This window comes from Balaenoptera musculus, chromosome 3 (genome assembly GCF_009873245.2).
Source record: "Balaenoptera musculus isolate JJ_BM4_2016_0621 chromosome 3, mBalMus1.pri.v3, whole genome shotgun sequence".
Classification (NCBI taxonomy): Eukaryota; Metazoa; Chordata; class Mammalia; order Artiodactyla; family Balaenopteridae; genus Balaenoptera; species Balaenoptera musculus.
In genome coordinates, this window is record NC_045787.1 from 63,097,459 (window position 1) to 63,119,422 (window position 21,964).

Sequence of the window (21,964 nt, forward strand, 5' to 3'; positions counted from 1 at the left end):
GATATTTGCACTCCTGTGTTCATTGCAGCGCTATTCACAATAGCCAAGAAGTGGAAGCAACCCAAATGTTCATCAACAGATAAATGGATAAACAAAATGTTGTACATATGTACTATGGAATATTATTCAGCCTTAAAAAGGAAGGAAATCCTGATGCATGCTACAACGTGGATGAACCTTAAGGACATTATGCTAAGTGAAATAAGCCGGTCACAAAAAGACAGATACGTGTATGATTCCACTTATATGAGTACCTAAAGTAATTAAATTCATAAAAACAGAAAGTAGAATGGTGGTTGCCAGGGGCTGAGGGAAGGGGGAAATGGAGAGTTGTTGTTTAATTAGTTATAGAGCTTGAGTTTTGCAAGATGAAAATGTTCCAGAGATCTGTTTCTACAACAATGTGAATATACGTACCACTACTGACATATACATTTAAAAATTATTAAGATAGTAAATTTTATGTGTGTTTTTTTACCACAATTTAAAAAATTTTTAATATCTGGTTTTATGTTGTTAAAGAATAAACCTGTAGTTTATTCCTTTCTTGAAATGTTAACAACTAAATATATGATATTATTAATTTGTGATGTCCTTATAGGCAGGCTTAAACAGCTTAAACAGTGGAAGAAACTTGTGAAGCTGAGAAAAATATTATTTTAAAGTCATCTTTTTTCTGCTATCTGGTGCAAAGCCTGACATTATTTATTCTGGTGGTGGGCTCACCAGTGCACCCATGAAAGAGCAGGGTGTGTATGGCACAGAATGGACACCCCACTGACTGGCTTTAGAAGGCCATCTCACACTGCCCTGAGATTCCTGTTTTGTTTTTTGTTTTGTTGTTGTTCTGTAGGTTCAGAGCTTCATGCGAGGATGGTTATGTAGAAGGAAATGGAAGACCATTGTGCAGGATTACATTTGTTCCCCTCATGCTGAAAGTATGAGGAAGAGGAACCAGATTGTGTTCACCATGGTTGAGGCCGAGTCGGAGTACGTCCACCAGCTCTACATCCTGGTCAACGGCTTCCTGCGGCCCCTGCGTATGGCGGCCAGCTCCAAGAAGCCCCCCATAAGCCACGATGATGTCAGCAGTATTTTTCTCAACAGGTTTGTCTTGGCATAAATTAAAGAGCTGTGTGAAAAACCTACTTGTATTTCTTAAAAGAATTTTTGCTTTACTTACTTAAAAGAAGAGTTGTAAATTCACCTTTATGAGCTTATGATATTAAAAATAAGAAAGCTATCATTGGCGTTTCATTATTACCCCCAATTTTCATATCTTTATCTTGAATCTGGCATCTAGTTTTCTCTTTTTCTTCTCTATTTGACGTATGTTTTCTTGTTATTGAGTGTGTGCTGGGGAAGATTATCTCCTTCATAAACTGAGGGAAATGGAGTGATTAATGGGTCTTTACATGTAATCTATACAGAAGTACTTTAGGAGGAACAAAAACTGACAGAGGGCCTGAGAATCTCTAGTAAATTTATTTGCTCAGTAAATATTTACAGTGCCTTTACTGCTGAGGATTCATCAGTGAACAAAGAAGAAAGTCCCTGCCTTCATGGAACTTAAATTTTGATGTGGGAATATAGACAATGAATAGTGAATAAGTGAAAGATGCAGTATTTTATATGGTGATGAGTGCTGTGAAGAAATAAAGAAGGAAAGGGGAGAAGGGAGGAAAGGCACTGCTTGGATATTTTACTTAAAATTTTAGTTATTTATTTGTTTTTGAGTAGATAATACATTTACATGGTTCAAAAAATTATTTAACAACATGAAAACATCAAGCAGCAGTTAGAAGTCTCACTCTTAACTCTGTCTCTGCCCACCCCATTTTCCTCACTTGCTATCTGTAACTGTTTTCATTAGTTTTGTTTATATCCTTTCAGTGTTTCTTGATGTAGATCAATCAAACATGAATACACAGTCTTATTTCCCCCCTTCTTACACAAAAGGCAAGTACTTTAATATATACCTGCTTTTTTCACTTAATATGTCCTGGACATCTTTCCATACTGCTATCTAAAAGGCATTCTATTTTTAAAAAAATTGCTACATGCTATTACATTATGTGAATGTCCCATAGTTTTCTCTAGCCAATCTTTAGGAAGGCCTCAAAGATAAGTTGACATTTGAGCAGAGATTGCAGTTGGTGCTAGCCATGTGGCTACCTGGGGGAAGAGTGATGCAAACAGAGGAGACCACCTGTGTAGAGGGCCTGAGGCTGGAGCACACCAGCCTTGCTTGTTTGAGGAACTGGCAAGGTCAGTGTGGGTGAAGGGGCATGTCAGAGAAATAACAGTAGGACATTGTAAAGATGTTTGCTTTTACTTTAAATGAGATGGGGAGAGATTGGTGGGGTTTTGAGGAGAAAAGTAGCATGATATGACTTATGTTTTAAAAGTTCACTCTGGGTTCTCTGTTGAGAATAGACTGTAGGGAGATCATTTTCATGGCTATTTCAATAAGCCAGGTGAGAGATGACTGGTGACTATTGCAATAGTCTAAGCAAGAGATGATTGTAATGGAAGTAGTGATAAGTGATTGAATTCTGGGTATATTTTTAATGTAGAGCCAATAAGATTTGTTGGTGAGTTTGATGTGGATTTTGCAGAAAAGTCCAAGGATTTTGACCTGATCAACTAGAAGGATGGAGTTGCTGTTTATTAAGTGGGGAAGATTGACATAAGAGCAGGTTTAGCGGAAAAGATGAAGAGTTTTTATCCTGACCTGTCAAGTCTGAGATGCTGTTAGCCATTCCAAATGTAGAAATCAAGTGAGCAGGATTGGCTATTAGTCTGGATTTCAGGGCTGGAGGTATAAATTTGGGAGTCTACTAGCATATGGATAGTATTGAAAGCTGTTAGTCTGAATGAGATTACCAAGGAAGTAAGCACAAATGAATGAGAGGAGAGGACCAAGGACTGAGCCCTGGGGCATGCCAACATTTAGAGGTTAGGAATATGAAGAGCCATCAAACGAGAATGAAGAGGATCAACTAGGGTTGTAGGATGCAAACCAGGAGATGGGCTGTCATGGAAACCAAGGCAAGGGGGAATGAGCAACTGTGTCAAAAAGGTCAAATAAAATAAGAACTGAGAACTGACTGTGGGGTTAACAACTTGGAACATATTGGTAACTTTAATGGGGGACCAAAGCCTGATTAGGTGATAATAGGGGAATTGGAATTGGAGAGAATTGGTAGAGAGAACTCTTTCAAGGAGGGTTGCTGTAAAGAGGATCAGAGAAACAGGGTGGTACCTGGAAGTAAATGTAAAAATATAAAGAAGTGTGTGTGTGTGTGTGTGTGTGTGTGTGTGTGTGTGTGTGTGTGTGCGTGTGTGTGTGTGTGTTTAGATGGGATAAAAATGACACCAATAATGAGGGGGGTAATGATGTAGGAAAGAGAGGGCAGAATTGCTGGAGCAGTAAACTTGCATAGGCAGAAGTGGATAGAATGTGGTGAATAAGTCAAGAGATTGGCATTAGATGGACAGAGAAGGAATAGTACTGGATACATATGCAGGTAAGAAGCAAGGACATCGGGTAACAGTGCTGATGGGAGGGAAGTGTTAGAGTCAAGGAAGAGAGGAAAAAGTGTGAAATAGTGATCAAGGAGCAAAAAACTGAATGGATGGGATGAGGGAAGTATAATATAACTGCTAGGTAGCGCTAAAAGCCCATATTAGGCTCGTGGTTATGACTTTACGGTGAGTAGCTGTATATTCTTTAGCCACTTTCAGCTGCATGGGTGCAGGTGCAGAGTGGGTGAAGGGTTGGGTTTAACTGGTACTGGTATTGTGCGAGATTACTATGATGAAGTGAGAAAAGAAGAAAGGAGTTGAAGGTGTATGCAAGGAAGGGATTATAACACTGAGCCATGGAATCTAAACTGTTCCGAGAAGGAAATGATGTTGTGAAGGGTTTTTGGTCAGCAATAAGGTGGCAGGATCGATGGATTCAGGTCCTGGTGGTGGGAAGGGATTTTGGGAGTCAGGTTTCCAAAGGCAATGAACTCAAAGATAAGGAGATGGTCATAGAAGAGTGTGCCTAAAACTGAGATAGGGAAGGGGATGCAGTTATTGACAATGACAAGGTCTGGAGTACGATTAAGGTAGTGTTGACGGAGGTCAATGGAAGACAAGATCCTTAGAGGAAGAAGTTCAAAGACCCGAGAGAGGCTACGTCATTGCAATGTTGTTTGTGTGTGTATCACAGTCACCAAAAATTATGACAAGAGTAGCGTTGGGGGAAGGACTGACAGTGATCTGGGAGCTAAGAGCTCAAGGCATTAAAAGAGTGGCTGGGGGTCTGTAGAAGACTGGAAAATGGAAGGATGATGGGCGGTAGTCTGATAGCATAAGATTAAAAGCTAAGCTTTTCTGTTGTGAGGTTTCCCCACGTTGGGCGGCAGTGGCTCCACTCAAGTGTGTGAGATGCCCTAAGGGAATGAGGGGTAGCTCTTGATCCTCAGGCTATACAGGTAGCATTTTGGTGATACTTCAGTCTCCTAAGTATGCAGTTTCAACAGTTCTAATGGCAATGGACAGAATTGTGAATGTACTCTGATAGTGATGCCATCAAAGCCTGTACCACATTGGTCTTAGGCTGCCTCTGGGGATGTTTCCACTGGATTTCCTGATCTGCAATGTGGAAGGCCAGGTCTGTCATATTGTTTAAATTCTGAATCAAGATACAGTGCCTATTTTTGGAAAGCTATATGCTCTTCATACAGATTAGCAATTATTTACTATACTTGGTCCCAGATGGAGATTTGAAGAGTTATGTTTTTAGAGGTGAGGCTTATTGGATGTTTGTTGTCATTTCTGTTGTTTAACTACATTCTCTTTCCTTGCCTCTGAAATCGAAGCCCTAGGCAGATCAATTATTTTGAATTTCAACACAGAGTTTATACTTAAAAAATATAATGCCTTCCATGTCTTACCAAGTGCATCTATGGGTGGAACTGAATTTACATCTAGAACCCTATCTTCAAGGGAGCCTGGGAAATGTAGTTTCACCTCTCTATCCTCTCCATCTAGAAGGGGGATGGAATGGAGATTGAAAGACTAATCTACAGTATCTACCGAACTAGATTTGGTTGAAATCATTAAACAGCAAACACTGCTTAGTTAAAGTTTCTATCCAAGAAAAACAAATCACAGTCTTCAAGCAGTGTCTATTGTGTTTCATGGACCATTTGGAAATAGTAGGACTTCCCATTGATGTTTCTTGTAGTGGAATTGGACTTAAAACAAACCAAAGTATTTCACTGACATGAATAATCCTGTATTTGATTTTGCTGATGTGGTAGTTCAGAAAAGCCTTCAAAGGCTCATTCCAGTAGGAATGAGGAGAAAGCAAATGTTACTTTGGTAACTACCCTTCTTGAACCTTTTAGAAATTTGGATCTCTAATTTATGTGTATGTATCTCTTCAGTTTAGTATATCTGTATAGGCTCCATCCTTTTTAGAAGATTCCTCTACATTTCTGTCATGGGTGTCTTAGGAGTGGTAATGGTAGAGGTCTGTCAAGTCTTTTCCCCTCTCTCCTGTCAAAACTCATTTTAGTGAAAGAGAGCTTTCCCCGAGTTAGAATCTAGAATTAAATCTGAAGAGTGAAGGATCAAAACTAATTTTCTGATTATCTGTTGAAGAAGGGCTACATCCTAACAGTAGAAAGCTGTTTTTATTATAAATCGATAAAGAGGGTTACATCACAGTGATGTGGTGCTTACCATCTTCCAAAATTTGAGGCTTAGCTCAGAATTTTCTTTGAGGTTTTCAGGTTGTCTGAAAGATAAATTGCTTTGTGGGAGCTGCTGTAATCCATGTCATTATTGGGTGTACAGTTTGGAGGCCCTCAGAGACATGAATATCATGTATTTATTAAGGATTTAAGGACTCAAGGGACTTCTTTAACAAAATAGACTCTTTGCAGTGACTAAATTATATTTTCATTTTTTATAGCGAAACAATCATGTTTCTTCATGAAATATTTCATCAAGGACTGAAGGCAAGGATAGCCAATTGGCCTACGTTAATTTTAGGTAAGTCCATGCTTTAGAGGGAGAAGATTTTCTCTTAATATGGCTACAGTTAGAGTAAAATAGCTTCAATGTTATTCGACCTAAGCTGTCTGAATTTCCGTAATGATCTGTGAGCTTCCTCAGGCACTGGGACTCTGTCTCATTGCCCTTTTGATCCTTTCCCCTGGGCCGTCATGGTTCTTTGGGGGCTAGAGTTGGGCTCTACTGTGGGGTGTGTTCTACCGGGTCAATCATTCAGGCAGCTGGACTGGGGCCGTGTAGTGTGACACCTGGTGCCAGGAGCTGCTCTCTGCCATTCCTGCAGAGTGAACAGTTTCTCCCTGTACCTTGGATAATTTACAGAGCATCAAGAGAAACTGCCATGTTTACTTCTTCTTTCCAGCTGATCTGTTTGATATTTTGCTCCCCATGCTGAACATTTATCAAGAATTTGTGCGTAATCACCAGTACAGCCTCCAAGTGCTCGCCAATTGTAAGCAAAACAGAGATTTTGACAAACTCTTAAAACAGTACGAAGCTAACCCTGCCTGTGAGGGGAGGATGCTGGAGACGTTCTTGACCTATCCAATGTTTCAGGTAAGTCACCTGGGATGCATTTTGTAAGTCATTGGTTCCAGCTCGATATGACTGATACCCAGTGTGACCAGCGTGATATGTGCAAGTATTCCCTGTGGGGGGTTACAGCACATATCCATCATCTGTCATCTTGAGCTTGACCCTGAGATAAACAAATTTATGCCACACATACTCTCTCTAGCCTGTCTAGTGTATGTAAGAAAATCAGGAATTTTTGAGACAAATGAGGAATGATTTTTTTGAAAAGCGGCACAAATTTCTCTTTACAGAAAGATTCCTCACAGACCTCTTCCATGGAGTCTCCTCCTCCAGCGTGTTTAAAAATATTATTAGGTTTACAGAAATAAGATGCTGTGCAAATGTTCCAGTGCGTGCTGGTTGCATAAAAGGTTCCGGGGGAGTGGAAGGACTTCTGGGAAGGTGCTTGTTTTCCTGCCCTGTTGTGATTGCTGCTGAGGCTTCCTTGGCTGGAGCTCTGCAGAGCAAAAGGAGGACCTTCCCTGTCACAGAGGCTGTGGAGACAAAGGAGCCAGAGGCACTGCCCAGGCCTGGGGACTCTTGGCCCCTGGTCAGGTTGCTGCAGTGAGGCTGGGGCTTCACTTTTTGGGGTTAGAGCAACCCAAAGGATCAAGTATACTTGCATTCTTTCCTATATCTAAGACTTTACCGCTCTTTAGTGAGAACTGCAGAGGCCAAAATGTGAATTGAATCTCCTGTCCTTTTAAAAAGTGTTGATTCTGTTCTTTCGGAAAAGCATTGAGTGTTCCCATTGCGGAATTTGTGGGGCTTCTGGCCAGGCTTCCAAACTGTCATGTGGCAAAATGATTCTCCTAATCATGTGTGTTATGGTTTCTGTGGAGAGCTTTGTCCCCTGGAACCAGCCTCTCTGACCCCAGCTGATCATTTTGTAGCCTCAGAGAGAAATGATATTCTGGTTCATAATTGTTTGTCTTAAAGTTTGTCACTCCTGACTGAAATCCTGGAAGTCACGATAGAAGTTTAGTGACATTTTTTCAAAACCAAAAGGATGCATTTGTAACAACCTAAGTAGAGTGAAACTTTATACAGTTATTGTGTTTTTTTTTTTTCTCCTGTGGAACTGAATTGTTTAACTCTTTGCCTCTCTGAACAAATATTTCACCAGAAAAACTATAAAGAAAAAAATTGCTTTTTAAAAACCTTATACAAAGTTATAATTTAAGATTTTATTTACAGTGAAACAAATTTTATATAGTTCAATGTTCTAAGAGTCTATTTGAATCTTTGGCAGTTACCTCTAGGTTATGATTAAATACCCTAAGTTGTATCTGCCTAGCAACCCCCAGCTTAGATGAACATACAAAGGTAGGATTGTGGAAGAGGTTCACATTCAGAGAGGCTCCCACCTCCCTTTCTGATGGCCCAGTAATGTCTTTTCAAGTACTGTTTTTTCCCCTTGGTGTGACTCTCTCAATGGTTTAAAATGGCAGAACTGTACTTGCATTTTAGGTGAGGTATCCAAACACAGTTGAATGTAGGACCTTGCAAAGGCCTTTGGATTTCTTAAAAATGCTGAGATATTCTTCTACCAACCTTCCTTCCTCCCCCTGGAGTTTAAGCCCGATAAAAACAACTTGGCATTTTGATTGACGCCAGGGAATTCCCATAATGTCAGAAAAGGATCATTGGACTGAGAATGTTTAGGAGACCTGCATGTCTTGCTCACCCTTCATTTGTAGCACTGGGAAACATAATTGAACCAATCTGAATCTCTGTGTCTTAATTTCGAGATCGGGGCAGCTGAGCTCTAATTCTCTCCCAGAGCTCTAGCTCTCTGGGGGACTAGACAGGTTCTGGAAGTTTGGGCTGGGCAACTTGTGGTGTTGCCAGGAGCTTTCTAATAGTCTAGGATTCCTCCCTCCAAGACTGCGGTGGCCCCAAATCCTAGAATTTAGCTGAAGGGTCAGATGTTGAGGTTCTCTGGTTTCTTTAAGACCAGGGTAACCAAAAGATGCTGGGCGAAGCCTCAGACTTAAAGAATTTAGCCAGAATTGGTCCAACTGCAAGAAATGTGCAAATTGAAAGAGTGCTGAGTTGTGCTCTTATTTATTTACTTCCCCATAACTCTTTCACTTCTCTGTAGCTATTTTGAACAGACCAAGAGGGGAAAAGATTGGAGTTGCTGCCTGAGGGCCTTATTCTCCTTGGTGTCTCTCCCTCCTGCCTTCTCCCTAGGAGTGACCACATGGAACACTTGGGGGAAAACTGCCCTTTCTAGAAACTTGAAGGTTGTTTTTACTAGGTTCATTCTATCCTTCTTGTTCCCCTTTGGTCCTTTCACTAAGGAGTCCTGAAGGTGTTTGCTCCCTCAGATGGTCCAGCTATATCTACTTCCCTCGGCATACATCATATTAGCGGTGGTACTTCTGCTCATCTGCCTTGCTCCAGTGTAGGCTGGATACCTTGGGATGAGGCTGGGATGTGACGCTTTTTTCCTGTAGAACAAGAATGGAAGAGGTGACCTTAGCTCATACTGCCAGGGGGCCACTGCCCAGAATTTTTCTTAAGTCTGCATATGGAGGCAAAGTTTGGTATGGGGGCAGAGGGAGAAAGAGAGGTACAGTAACTGGAAACTTTTAGCCTGTGTATATTTATTTATTTACTTTAACATCTTTATTGGAGTATAATTGCTTTATAATGGCGTGTTAGTTTCTGCTTTATAAAAAAGTGAATCAGCTATACGTATACATATATCCCCATATCTCTTCCCTCTTGCGTCTCCCTCCCTCCCACCCTCCCTATCCCACCCCTCTAGGTGGTCACAAAGCACCGAGCTGATCTCCCTGTGCTATGCGGCTGCTTCTCTCTAGCTATCTATTTTACGTTTGGTAGTGTATGTATGTCCATGCCACTCTCTCACTTTGTCCCAGCTTACCCTTCCCCCTCCCCGTGTCCTCAAGTCCATTGTCTAGTAGGTCTGCGTCTTTATTCCCGTCCTGCCCCTAGGTTCTTCATGACCTTTTTTTTTTTTTTAGATTTCATATATATGTGTTAGCATATGGTATTTGTTTCTCTCTTTCTGACTTACTTCACTCTGTATGACAGACTCTAGGTCCATCCACCTCACTACAAATAATGCAATGTCGTTTCTTTTTATGGCTGAGTAATATTCCATTGTATATATGTGCCGCATCTTCTTTATCCATTCATCTGTCGATGGACACTTAGGTTGCTTCCATGTCCTGGCTATTGTAACTAGAGCTGCAATGAACATTGTGGTACATGACTCTTTTTGAATTATGGTTTTCTCAGGGTATATGCCCAGTAGTGGGATTGCTGGGTCGTATGGTAGCCTGTGTATATTTAGAAAAGTGTTATATTCTCCCTCTTCCTGGGCCCTTTGTTGAGTAAGTCAGTTGTTGCTGTCAATGAATTATGCTGAACTATGGAAACATGGAGGAATTATAGTGAATTTATCCTTAATTGATGATGCAGTGAATGTATCCTCATTTGAACTATCAGACAAGTAAGTTCATGTTACCCATAAATTCGTTGTAGACAATAATGTAGTCATTAACATAATTTTTATTTAGCAAAAACAGTGGCTTGGCTGGTACTGTTTAAATTGGCTTCAGCTGCTCATACATCCATAGGTCAGCAGATGATGAAATCTGCTTTTGACAAAGATAGCGCTGTTAGAGGTCTTCCAGAAAGTAACCACTTCCTGCTCTAGTCACCTGTTTACTGTAACTGGACAGCAAGCTAATTAGCTAATTAGCTAATTAGACAAGTATTATTTCATAATTGAAAGAAGAATTATGATTCACCTAGACAATGCTATGATCCTTGGTTTCAGGGGGACAGATTTATAATCAGTTCTTGAATATACAGATGAACTCTTTGGTGAGCTGTCCATTTCTCTCTGCAGAAGTCCTTTGCCTACTCTTTGGTAATTTCAGGTTTGTTTGTTTCTCCACCAGAAAATGAGGTGGGCCAGTTACTTTCAAATCCATCCACTTGAAGCTTAGCCAAGGAGCTCTCTAAAATAGATTTAATTAATGGGGGAGGATCATGAAGCTATTGACTAAACTTAGTTTTGTGGGTTTTCAGTGCATTATAAGTAGTCAGGCTCTCCCACTCCTGCCCTCTTTGTTATGGAAAATTGAGTACATTAGCTATTGATTGCCTTGATTTTCTTGTAGAACTAACTTAGAGGCAAACTTCTATCAATCATGGCATTGTGCAAAAGGAATATTTGAAAGCATACTTATCCCAGGAGCCTTCACCAAATGGAATGTACCAACCAGCTGTTTTAGTGAGAAGTTTATGGGGTAGAGAGCCAGAAAGCCTCCTCCCATGTGCTTCCGAGGGAGGGGTCTCCTGTGCCCCATCCTCCTATAACTGAGGAGTCTGCACTTCCAAAACCTGGATGACATTCCCTAGGACGTGATCCCAGAATATGAGCTGCAGATCAAGGTCTGTGCTTATGGCGCTGCCCTCTGTGCCAGTGCATAAATCTGGGCACTCAGTAAATATTAGCAAATAACCCAACGAAGACCACCACCTGCAAGAGAGCAGGGCCTTGGGAAGCTGTTTTACTCTCTTCATTCTTAGACGTCCTGTTAAGTGCTGAGTAAGAACCCAGTCTCTGCAGAAGAGACCCACTGGGCTAGTGCACTGGTCAGAGCCAGGCTCGTGGCTGGCCCTGCCATTTACTATGAGGCCACATTGGGCAAGTTATGGAACCTCTTCATGCCTTGTTTCCTTATCCGTAAAATGGGGGAATAATCCTTACGTTTTGCTGAATGATTGTGTGCACATGCAACCTCAAGCTCCCAATCTGACCCACTGTGGGCAGCATTATGGTAGCTGCTGTTCATGCAGGTTTTTATTAAAATTAACACACTGCCCCTGTTTTCTAAAAAATTTTAGCTTATAAGCCAGTAAGAAATATGTTGAGTTAAATCAACATATATAGCTCGAGTTAACTCTCCACTGTGGTCTGTTAAACTCTTCACAGGGTTGGTGGTGTTTCTGCCTTTAAGAGAATTCAGATAGTCTGTTCATAAACAAAAGTACAAACAAATAATCTAATTAAACCATACTTTTTACTGCTACAGGGATGAGTTAAGGTGAAACAGGATCAGAATGTAATAAAGGTGAACATATCTTTTCCCAAGTTTTAATTCTTAAAGAGAACATTGCAGTAGGATTGTCAATTTAAAAAAAAATCGTAAACAGCCAAATAAATCTAAAGTACAGACTCAAGTGACTTGCTGATAACTATATCTGTTTCTCTATGAACCAATTTTCAAAAATTATGATTAAGAAATGTATGATTAGTTAGATAGCCTAATCCACCAGGGGGCAGACAGCAGAAGCAAGAAGAACTATAATTCTGCAGCCTGTGGAATGGAAACCACATTCACAGAAAGAAAGACAAAATTAAAAGGCAGAGGACTACGTACCAGATGAAGAAACAAGATAAAACCCCAGAAAAACAAATAAATGAAGTGGAGATAGGCAACCATCCAGAAAAATAATTCAGAATAATGATAGTGAAGATGATCCAGGACGTCGGAAAAAGAATGGAGGCAAAGATTGAGAAGATGCAAGAAATGTTTAACAAAGACCTAGAAGAATTAAAGAACAAACACCTAGAAGAATTAAAGAACAAACAAAAAGAGATGAACAACACAATAACTGAAATAAAAAATACACTAGAAGGAATCAATAGCAGAATAACTGAGGCAGAAGAACAGATAAGTGACCTGGAAGACAGAAAGTTGGAATGCACTGCCACGGAACAGCATAAAGAATAAAAGAATGAAAAGAAATGAAGACAGCCTAAGAGACTGGGACAATATTAAACGCACCAACATTCACATTGTAGGGGTCCCAGAAGGAGAAGAGAGAGAGAAAGTATCCGAGAAAAATATTTGAAGATATTATAGGCAAAAACTTCCCTAACATGGGAAAGGAAATAGCCACCCAAGTCCAGGAAGCGCAGAGAGTCCCAGGCAGGATAAACCCAAGAAGGAACACACCAAGACACATAGCAATCAAATTGACAAAAATTAATGACAAAGAAAAATTATTAAAAGCAACAAGGGAAAAACAACAAATAACATAACAAGGGAACTCTCATAAGGTTAACAGCTTTCTCAATAGAAACTCTACAAGCCAGAAGGGAGTGGCATGATATATTTAAAGTGATAAAAGGGAAGAACCTACAACCAAGATTACTCTACCCTGCAACAATCTCATTCAAATTTGACGGAGAAATCAAAAGCTTTACAGACAAGCAAAAGCTAAGAGAATTCAGCACCACCAAACCAGCTCAAAAACAAATGCTAAAGGAACTTCTCTAAGTGGGAAACATAAGAGAAAAAAAGGACCTACAAAAACAAACCCAAAATAATTAAGAAAATGGTAATAGGAACATACATATCAATAATCACCTTAAATGTGAATGGATTAAATGCTCCAACCAAAAGACACAGACTTGCTGAGTGGATACAAAAACAAGACCCATATATATGCTGTCTACAAGAGACCCATTTCACACCTAGGGACACATACAGACTGAAAGTGAGGGGATAGAAAAAGATATTCCATGCAAATGGAAATCAAAAGAAAGCTGGAGTAGCAATACTCATATCAGATAAAATAGACTTTAAAATAAAGAAGTTACAAGAGACAAGGAAGGACACCACATAATGATCAAGGGATCAATCCAAGAAGATACAACAATTATAAATATATATAGGTGCACCCAGCACATATGTATTGAGGTGCTCCTATGTTGGGTGCACCCAACATAGGAGCACCTCAATACGTAAGGCAAATGCTAACAGCTATAAAAGTGGAAATCAACAGTAACACAATAATAGTGGGGGACTTTAACACCTCAGTTACACCAATGGACAGATCATCCAAAATGAAAATAAATAAGGAAACACAAACTTTAAATGACACAATAGACCAGATAGATTAAATTGATATTTGTAGGACATTCCATCCGAAAACAGCAGATTACACTTTCTTCTCAAGTGCACATGGAACATTCTCCAGGATAGATCACATCTTGGGTCACAAATCAAGCCTTGGTAAATTTAAGAAAATTGAAATCATATCAAGCATCTTTTCTGACAACAACGCGATGAGATTAGAAATAAATTACATAAAAAATACAAACACATGGAGGCTAAACAATACATTACTAAATAACCAAGAGATCACTGAAGAAATCAAAGAGGAAATCAGAAAATACCTAGAGACAAATGACAATGAAAGCACGACGATCCAAAACCTATGGGATGCAGCAAAAGCAGTTCTAAGAGGGAAGTTTATAGCAATACAATCCTACCTCGAGAAACAAGAAAAATCTCAAATAAACAATCTAACCTTACACCTAAAGGAACTAGAGAAAGAAAAACAAACAAAACCCAAAGTTAGTAGAAGGAAAGAAATCATAAAGATCAGAGCAGAAATAAATGAAATGGAAACAAAGAAAACAATAGCAAAAGATCAATAAAACTAAAAGATGGTTCTTTGAGAAGATAAACAAAATTGATAAACCTTTAGCCAGACTCATCAAGAAAAAGAGGGAGAGAACTCAAATCAATAAAATTAGAAATGAAAAAGGAGAAGTTACAATGGACACTGCAGAAATACAAAGCATGCTAAGAGACTACTACAAGCAACTCTGTGCCAATAAAATGGACAACCTGGAAGAAATGGACAAATTCTTAGAAAGGTATAACCTTCCAAGACTGAACCAGCAAGAAATAGAAAATATGAACAGACCAGTCACAAGTAATGAAATTGAAACTATGATTAAAGATCTTCCAGCAGGGGACTTTCCTGGTGGCACAGTGGTTAAGAATCCGCCTGCCAGTGGAGGGGACATGGGTTCGAGCCCTGGTCCAGGAAGATCCCACATGCTGCGGAACAATTAAGCCTGTGCACCACAACTACTGAGCCTGCACTCTAGAGCCTGCATGCCACAACTACTGAAGCCTGCATGCCTAGAGCCCATGCTCTGCAACAAGAGAAGCCACCACAATGAGAAGACCACACACCACAATGTAGAGTAACCCCCGCTTGCCGCAACTAGAGAAAGCCCGCGCACAGCAATGAAGACCCAACACAGGCAAAAATAAATAAATAAAATAATAAATAAATTTAAAATAAAAAAAAAAGACACATGTACCCCAATGTTCATTGTGGCACTACTTACAATAGCCAGGTCATGGAAGCAACCTAATTGCCCATCGACAGATGAATGGATAAGGAGGATGTGGTACATATATACGATGGAATATTACTCAGCCATAAAAAGAATGAAATTGGGTCATTTGTAGAGACATGGATGGACCTAGAGACTGTCATACAGAGTGAAGTAAGTCAGAAAGAGCAAAACAAATATTGTATATTAACGCCTATATGTGGAATCTAGAAACAGCAGATGAACCAGTTTCCAAGGCAGAAATAGAGACACAAATGTAGAAAACAAACGTATGGACACCAAGGGGGGAAGTGGGGGGGTGGGGTGGGGTGGGGGGGTGGTGGGATGAACTGGGAGATTAGGATTGACATGTATACTCTAATATGTATAAAATAGATAACTAATAAGAACCTGCTGTATAAAAAATAAAATTAAATTAAAAAAAGAAATGTATGATTATATTAAAAATCTGAGGAAATAATCGTTTCTTTATAATATAAAACTTTATTATCTTCATGTGTTCTTGGTGAAGTTTCTGTGTGTGTTTGATGTTTGAAACATAGTTCATTTTAAATGTATTTCTTAAAAAAATATACATGTGAAACAGTCAAAACTGTAAGAGTAGAGATGAGCTCTTCAGAAGTGATGATGGCAAGTAGAGAAGATCTAGTGTTACTCATCCTGACCTTTGCTCATGCTGGCCTTTGTTTGCTTTTAGATCCCCAGGTATATCATCACACTTCATGAACTCCTAGCTCATACTCCCCATGAACATGTGGAGAGGAAAAGTCTGGAGTTTGCTAAATCCAAACTAGAAGAACTGTCCAGGTATGTGGAGAATTTATAATAAAGGTTTGATCTGGCAAAGTAGCATATTAGTCTTTTGTGGAAACTGAATATATATGTCCAGGGAACAAGAAGCAAGACACAATCCAGCTTCTCAGATTCTGCTGAACATGAAATGCTAGCTCCTGAGATGGTGCTGAATCAGCATGCACATTAATTTTAACCAAGAAAAAAAATATCTTTGAAAATGGTTTTATGGCATGTAAATTTATATAATTGAGATTAGGCATATTTTGGTTTAAGTTTGAAAATGTTCACATTTCTTTCATCATAATAGAAGAATGGTTGTTAGTTGCATTTTTGCATCCATATTTGATAAGAAGTCGTAGAATGTATATTTTGGATTTATCAGTGACTTTTCAGTGTTTTGGCATCTGTGTTCCTTTAGCTTATATGGGATAAATGGTATAAAGTTCTCTAATTTACTCCACCTCTAAGAAATGGCATCCTAATTTCAATGAATGGAGCTCTTCGTAAAATAATATATTGCTTTCCTGTTGCCTTTACAAGGAGCATTCTCAGGATACTCACTTATCCTTAAGAATCATGATGTACATTTGCTTTGCTTTGAGTCATGACTTGATGAAGGCTAGAAGTCCAGCATGACTTACCCTACAGCCCCAGTTAGACTGATACAAGTTCAAACCCTAGCTTCCGAGATGGAGCTCCTTTGCTTATCTGCTGGGGCAATAGAAAATCTCTCACTGTGATCCTGTATTGTGTCTGACAGGGTCATGCACGATGAAGTGAGTGACACTGAAAACATAAGGAAGAACCTCGCCATAGAAAGAATGATCGTAGAGGGCTGTGATATTTTGCTGGACACTAGCCAAACTTTCATCCGCCAAGGTAAGTCCTTGTTCAGCAGACCCACCATCTAAGTGGTCTCTGCACCTGTCACATTATCACTGGCAGATCCAGGAAAGCATTTTGGAGCAGGCTTGATTTAGCTGTTTGATTGATGCTGTTCATGCAGGATGTCCCCACGGCCTTGACCGAGGCTGTGGTTGAGGCCCACCTTTGTGCTGTTTCTTTTCAGGGGCCATGAAAAACAGCAACACAATAATAGTAAAGCACGAGTGGGACAGTAAATTACATTCTGACTGGACTCTCCTCCTCAGTGGACCGGACATTCTCTACAGCTCCAGGGAGGACAGATTGCTCTGGCCGATTGGAGTGGCAGTGCCAGGTGGTGACGACATCCAGGCAAAGGCCCAAGAGAAACTTGCATTACTCAGAGCCCTTTCACATAGCAGTGGGGACAATGTCCGAAGTGAAAACAGCTGTCTCTTGTTCCCATTTTTCATCAGCACTTCCGGATCGGCCCCACATGATATGATTTGATTCAATTGGTAACTCCAGTTGCCAGATGAAATGTCTCACTATCAACTTCCCTGCCATATTTCGGTGATGGCGAAGGTATCATGTTTGAGGGGTGTGCTTTGGGGGCATCACCCAGTAAATTGAGCTTTTGAAGAGTTGAAGATATTTGTACTGGAAACTGTAGAGAAGCAACAACCTAACAGTCCATATTCCTCCGTGGCTTTCATTACAGAGCGCAGGATGTAAACCACTCTCCAAGTTCTTTTTAAGTGCTCAGGTGTTCTGGGGGCAGGGGAGCATGCCCCACAAAATTGATTAGTGGCAATATATTGCACACAATCATAATTTTGAACTTGGTGAGGAGTGGCATATAAATTTGGAGCTAGAATTAACCTTTAATGTGGTTTCTGTTTATAACATGCCAATGTTATTTGAAGATATTTGCATTTCTAGTGCCTACCAAAATGTGCTGCTTAAAATCTTTTTTTACCTCATCAAACAAGACATTATTTGTGCTACACACGTTAATTTTTCCGCAGAACACTTAAAAAATTTACCACATGCTGTTCTACTTTCCATATTTATTTACAAGGAGAGAAATCACACGTACGTTTTCTTTAAGTAATAGTGGACTCTAATGCTGACAACATCAGGCCTTCCTAACTCCCCCTCTATTCCTCCGTACAGACCGTGTCCCCATATTGGCTTCCTGCCTTCCTGGCACTTGTCTGCTTCTGTGCCTTTACATGTGCTGGCCCTAGCCTGGGCACCAGGAATGCCCTTATCCACCTTTCTTGTGCCTATGGAAGGTCTGCTTGTCCTACTGGGCTCAGGTCAGACACCTCTAAAGAGCCTTTTAAATTTCCTTCTCATCTTCCCCTCCTCTCCTCTCCAGTTAGAATGAATTTACCGTCCTCCTCATTCCCAAGCCCCTTTGCTCCTGGTGCATGTATTTCATCCGCTTGCTTGCATGCCTGTCTCCCAGTAATTGTAACTCTGAAGGGCAGTTTTTATGAATTCTCTCTTGCCTAGTACAATGCTTTCCATTATAGATACCTGGAAAATGAACAATGGATTAAATTGAATTGCTTGTTGAACTACAGTTTTGAATGTCAGCTGTCTTGTTTTGTATTTTTCTTGTAACTGGACTTCACTGAAAAATACTTACTAAAGGACTTGAGCTGTATACTATGTGAAAATGGTAACAAAAGTTTTTGTAACTAGTATTCAATTTCTGAAAGGACTTCGGACTGAAAAGTATTATTACACATAAACATTTAATATATTTCTACAAACTTAGTTGAAAAATGCTAGAAGGTCGAATCCAATGAAAAAATCATATTTTTTTTCATTGCACCTGGAGGAAAAACAGTCATGAGCCGCCTCTCCCTTTGATTCATGTCCAGATGTTATTTATAGCTTGTTCTGTACTACATGTTTGAGGTGCTTCTGCCAGCTATTAATATATCTGGTGTTATTGCTGTATTGATGTTGATATAATGATTTGCCTTTCAGCAGTATTTTTCTGTGTTGTTTGGTTTGGTTAGTCTGTTTGGGAATTCTTCAATAAAGGTGTTTAAAAAATCGAACCTTAATCTGAAAGTAGAAAGTAATCCAATTATGGACAATTTGGAAAGTTTGCATTATTTTGCTTTGGTTGCTCCTATTATTACTTTTACTAAATACTTTTAATAGGCTTTCAAACTCGTTGAAGTGGGTTTTTAAAAAAGTTTTTTTAACTTTGATTCTATTTTCTATGAAATGGACTATAGTTTATCTCTAATTGTATACTAATATTTGCATTGTTTACTTTTAGGGGTGATATACGGTCTGTTTTTCAATGCGTGAGTGCGTGTGCAAACGCTTATGTACAAATATGTGTGTGGTTTCAATCTCAAATGAATTTTTATTCTGAGGACTAGAAAAAATAAGGTCATCTGAAAGGCCTCCTCCGAATAGGTGTGATAGCCAATCTTGAATGTCAATCTGTAGGAATTTCGTGATTGAAAAAACAGGTTTTATTGTAAATTGATTCCAATTACTAGATGGTTGATGAGTACGATGCAGAGGACTATATCATAGCAGTGGTCTGACACTGTCATTTATTTTCCAAAATCTTTTCAAAGTTTCTTGAGCAAAAGTGTCTGCGGCAATAATAGGTAGACATATAACCACGTCATGGAGGTCAAATCCTGTCTCCTCCACTTCCTTGCTGTGTGATATTGGGCAATTTACTTAACCTCTCTTTGCCTCAGTTTCCTCCGTTTAAGTTGGGGAATAGTAGTAGCTGTCTTTTAGGGTTGTTGTGAAGATTAAATGTTCATAAAGGCGTCTAGGCTAGTGTCTGTGAGATTATGACATAAACCTTAAAAACGAAGATCTAAATTTTGGAATGGGTGTCTATTTTCAGTAACGTGAAATATATATGAATATTTATTAGAAGATAAAGGCACTTTAAGTTGACATTTTGTGCAAAATCCATTATACTGAGTCATTGTTGTCTGGTGGAAATGTGAATCAGGAAAATTAAATAAAGGTGACCGAATTTAGAGCTAAATGCATTGAGAATGAGACATGAACCTCTGTGGTACTTTAATCATTCCCAGACTCAAAATCATGTACTTTCAGTGTACCAGTGTCCTTTGAAATTGTAACGTGGGGTCTAGAAATAGTTATACCTTCTCAAACGCCTAATCCAATAACCTGGAAATTGCTCTTCATTCTTTTACACTACTGAGTGGAATTAAGAATAAGGGCATTAGCCAGTCTTGAATGCCATGCTATGGGAATCTAGTGATTGAAAAACAGAAGTGTTTTGGTAAGTTGACCCCAATTATTAGATAGACTGATGATGATGGTGATGCAAAATATCATATCACAGCAATGGTCTGATACTGAGGAATTACTGATTCAAGACTATGAGTTCTCTAATTTGTATTAACTAGAAAGGAATCCTCAAGTCTCATAGTTGTGTTGAAACATCATGTCAAACATAAGATGAAATGTGAAAAAAATATCCACTTAACTTATTTTTCAACAAGCTTGTTTTATAAACCAGTGTTGAAATTGCTCACTTTTAATTCAGATGTATAGACTTCTGTACATACCTAATGCACAGTCTCCTATTTGGATATGAGATGAACAGTTATAGATTAAGCATATTAGTGTATAGTTGCCAAGGAAACATTGAGTTTTTTTTTTACCTCAAAGTTAAAATTCACGGTAATGATTAATATATGAGTTAACAGTGTACTCTATAATTTCTGATTTACAAAATCATTAAATGCTAGAAGCATTTACCAGTGAACACATTATTATCCAGTTTTCATAGCCTTGGTTATATCCCTTCTGAAAATGACTCTCAAACCCACTTGCCCACCTGTCTATCCTGCAGTCTTCCGCTCTGCCCTAACCTATCTGCCTAGATGACTCACGACCGCCCATGGCAAAGCTAGAACTTACTGTCTTTTCCCATCCATTCCCTTTCTGACTTTCAGTTGTTATGCTGCTGAATCCACTGCCATCTCCTGGCGGGGATGACCCAGGTCCTCTGGAAGATCTCCTGTGGCTTCGGTTTCACCCACGGGTCTCATGAATACAATCCTGCTGCTGCTGTTACTTGCCCATCTCCTCCTCTAAGCATTCTGCCTTCTGCTTTTTTCATTGCTCCGTTATTCTTCATATTTAATTACATGCTGCCTGTGCTCTCTGCCACTTTGCTCCCACCTACCTCTCCTCCTTCTTGCCCATTCCTTTCACTGGAACCAAGCCTTCTCCCGCCCTCATTCCCCAGTCCCACACCCTCCCCCAGGACTGCCTCAGCAATTCTGCCTTTGTCAAGCAGCCCCACCTAAACACTCACCTGAATAGATGGAATTCAGGGAATCCATAGAAACTTGGGTTCTTTACCCCCAGCACATCTTTAGATCTCTGTAAAAGTAGATGCTGTTTGGAATATTCAGATGTTAGTGTAAACATTTTGTGACCCACAATCATAGTTTTACTATTCTAAAACAAACAACAACAACAACAACAAAAAATCAGGAAACCCAGGAGATGTATGAAGAGGAAAATAAAGTTGCCTGCAATCTCATCTCTTAGTGATGACCACTGTTAATATTTAAGTGGTAAATAGTCATTTAATAGTTCTTATGAGGCTGATAGGAGCCTTTGTAAGGCTGCATTTGGAGTAGGTGGTGGATTAAACAAATAGAAATATTACTGGCTCAGGGCATTTCACAAGTCAGAGGCAAGGTATTTGCTAGCATCTTTTGTAGTACTTTTTGGTTTGATATTTAACTTAGATTAGAATTTTCTTTTGCGGGGAGCAGGCGGTCATTATTAGGGTGAAACTATATAAAGTCTATGCATAGCTTCTCACATTGAATGGAAGACAGTTTTGCTCACAGGAATGTTCTGGGTATAGAATTTGTGTGGTTTCTTTTCCATTTAGATTCCACAAAAAATTTTTATCACATATAGTTTAAATGTAACCTGAAATGACTGCCCTTTAAAAATAGGCCTTAACTAAATTGCATTGAATTGTATAATTTGTGTACTTTTATAATGTACATGTATTGTACATTCTATTTTTAAAATACAAAGTAAACTATATTAATGCTATTTATCTACCTTCAGGGCTCCAGGAAAATTAAATTTGATTTGCTTTTTATTAGGTTATTTTATTACTCTATCTAATTATATAATATGTACCTTATTCTTATGTAAATAAATTGATTGAGATCAGATTATGAAGGACAGATGGCAGAAGTGCCTCGTTCTTTGAATTCAATTTGGCTTTCTTTTAAACTTATTTTCCAGCTTGTAGATAATCAAGTCTAAAGTGTTTTACAAAAATAGTAGGAATTAGTGTGCAACCCTTAAAACGTAATGCATTGTTTCTTCTGCTCCGAGTGCAGGGGATTTACTTGTTCCAATGGTGCATCAAATAAATCC

At 39.3% G+C, this 21,964-nt stretch overlaps 1 protein-coding gene across 5 annotated transcripts in view; it reads left to right on the forward strand.

Annotated features, from left to right (window-relative positions):
- Positions 1-21,964, forward strand: part of RASGRF2 (Ras protein specific guanine nucleotide releasing factor 2) — a 229,960-nt gene that overhangs the window by 82,442 nt on the left and 125,554 nt on the right. For all 5 annotated transcript variants that reach the window (XM_036848287.1, XM_036848288.1, XM_036848293.1 and 2 more), the window contains exons 5-9: positions 854-1,107; positions 5,975-6,054; positions 6,437-6,630; positions 15,558-15,667; positions 16,416-16,534. In XM_036848287.1, coding sequence (XP_036704182.1) covers positions 854-1,107; positions 5,975-6,054; positions 6,437-6,630; positions 15,558-15,667; positions 16,416-16,534 — 757 coding nt within the window. The remainder of the gene's footprint in view (positions 1-853; positions 1,108-5,974; positions 6,055-6,436; positions 6,631-15,557; positions 15,668-16,415; positions 16,535-21,964) is intronic.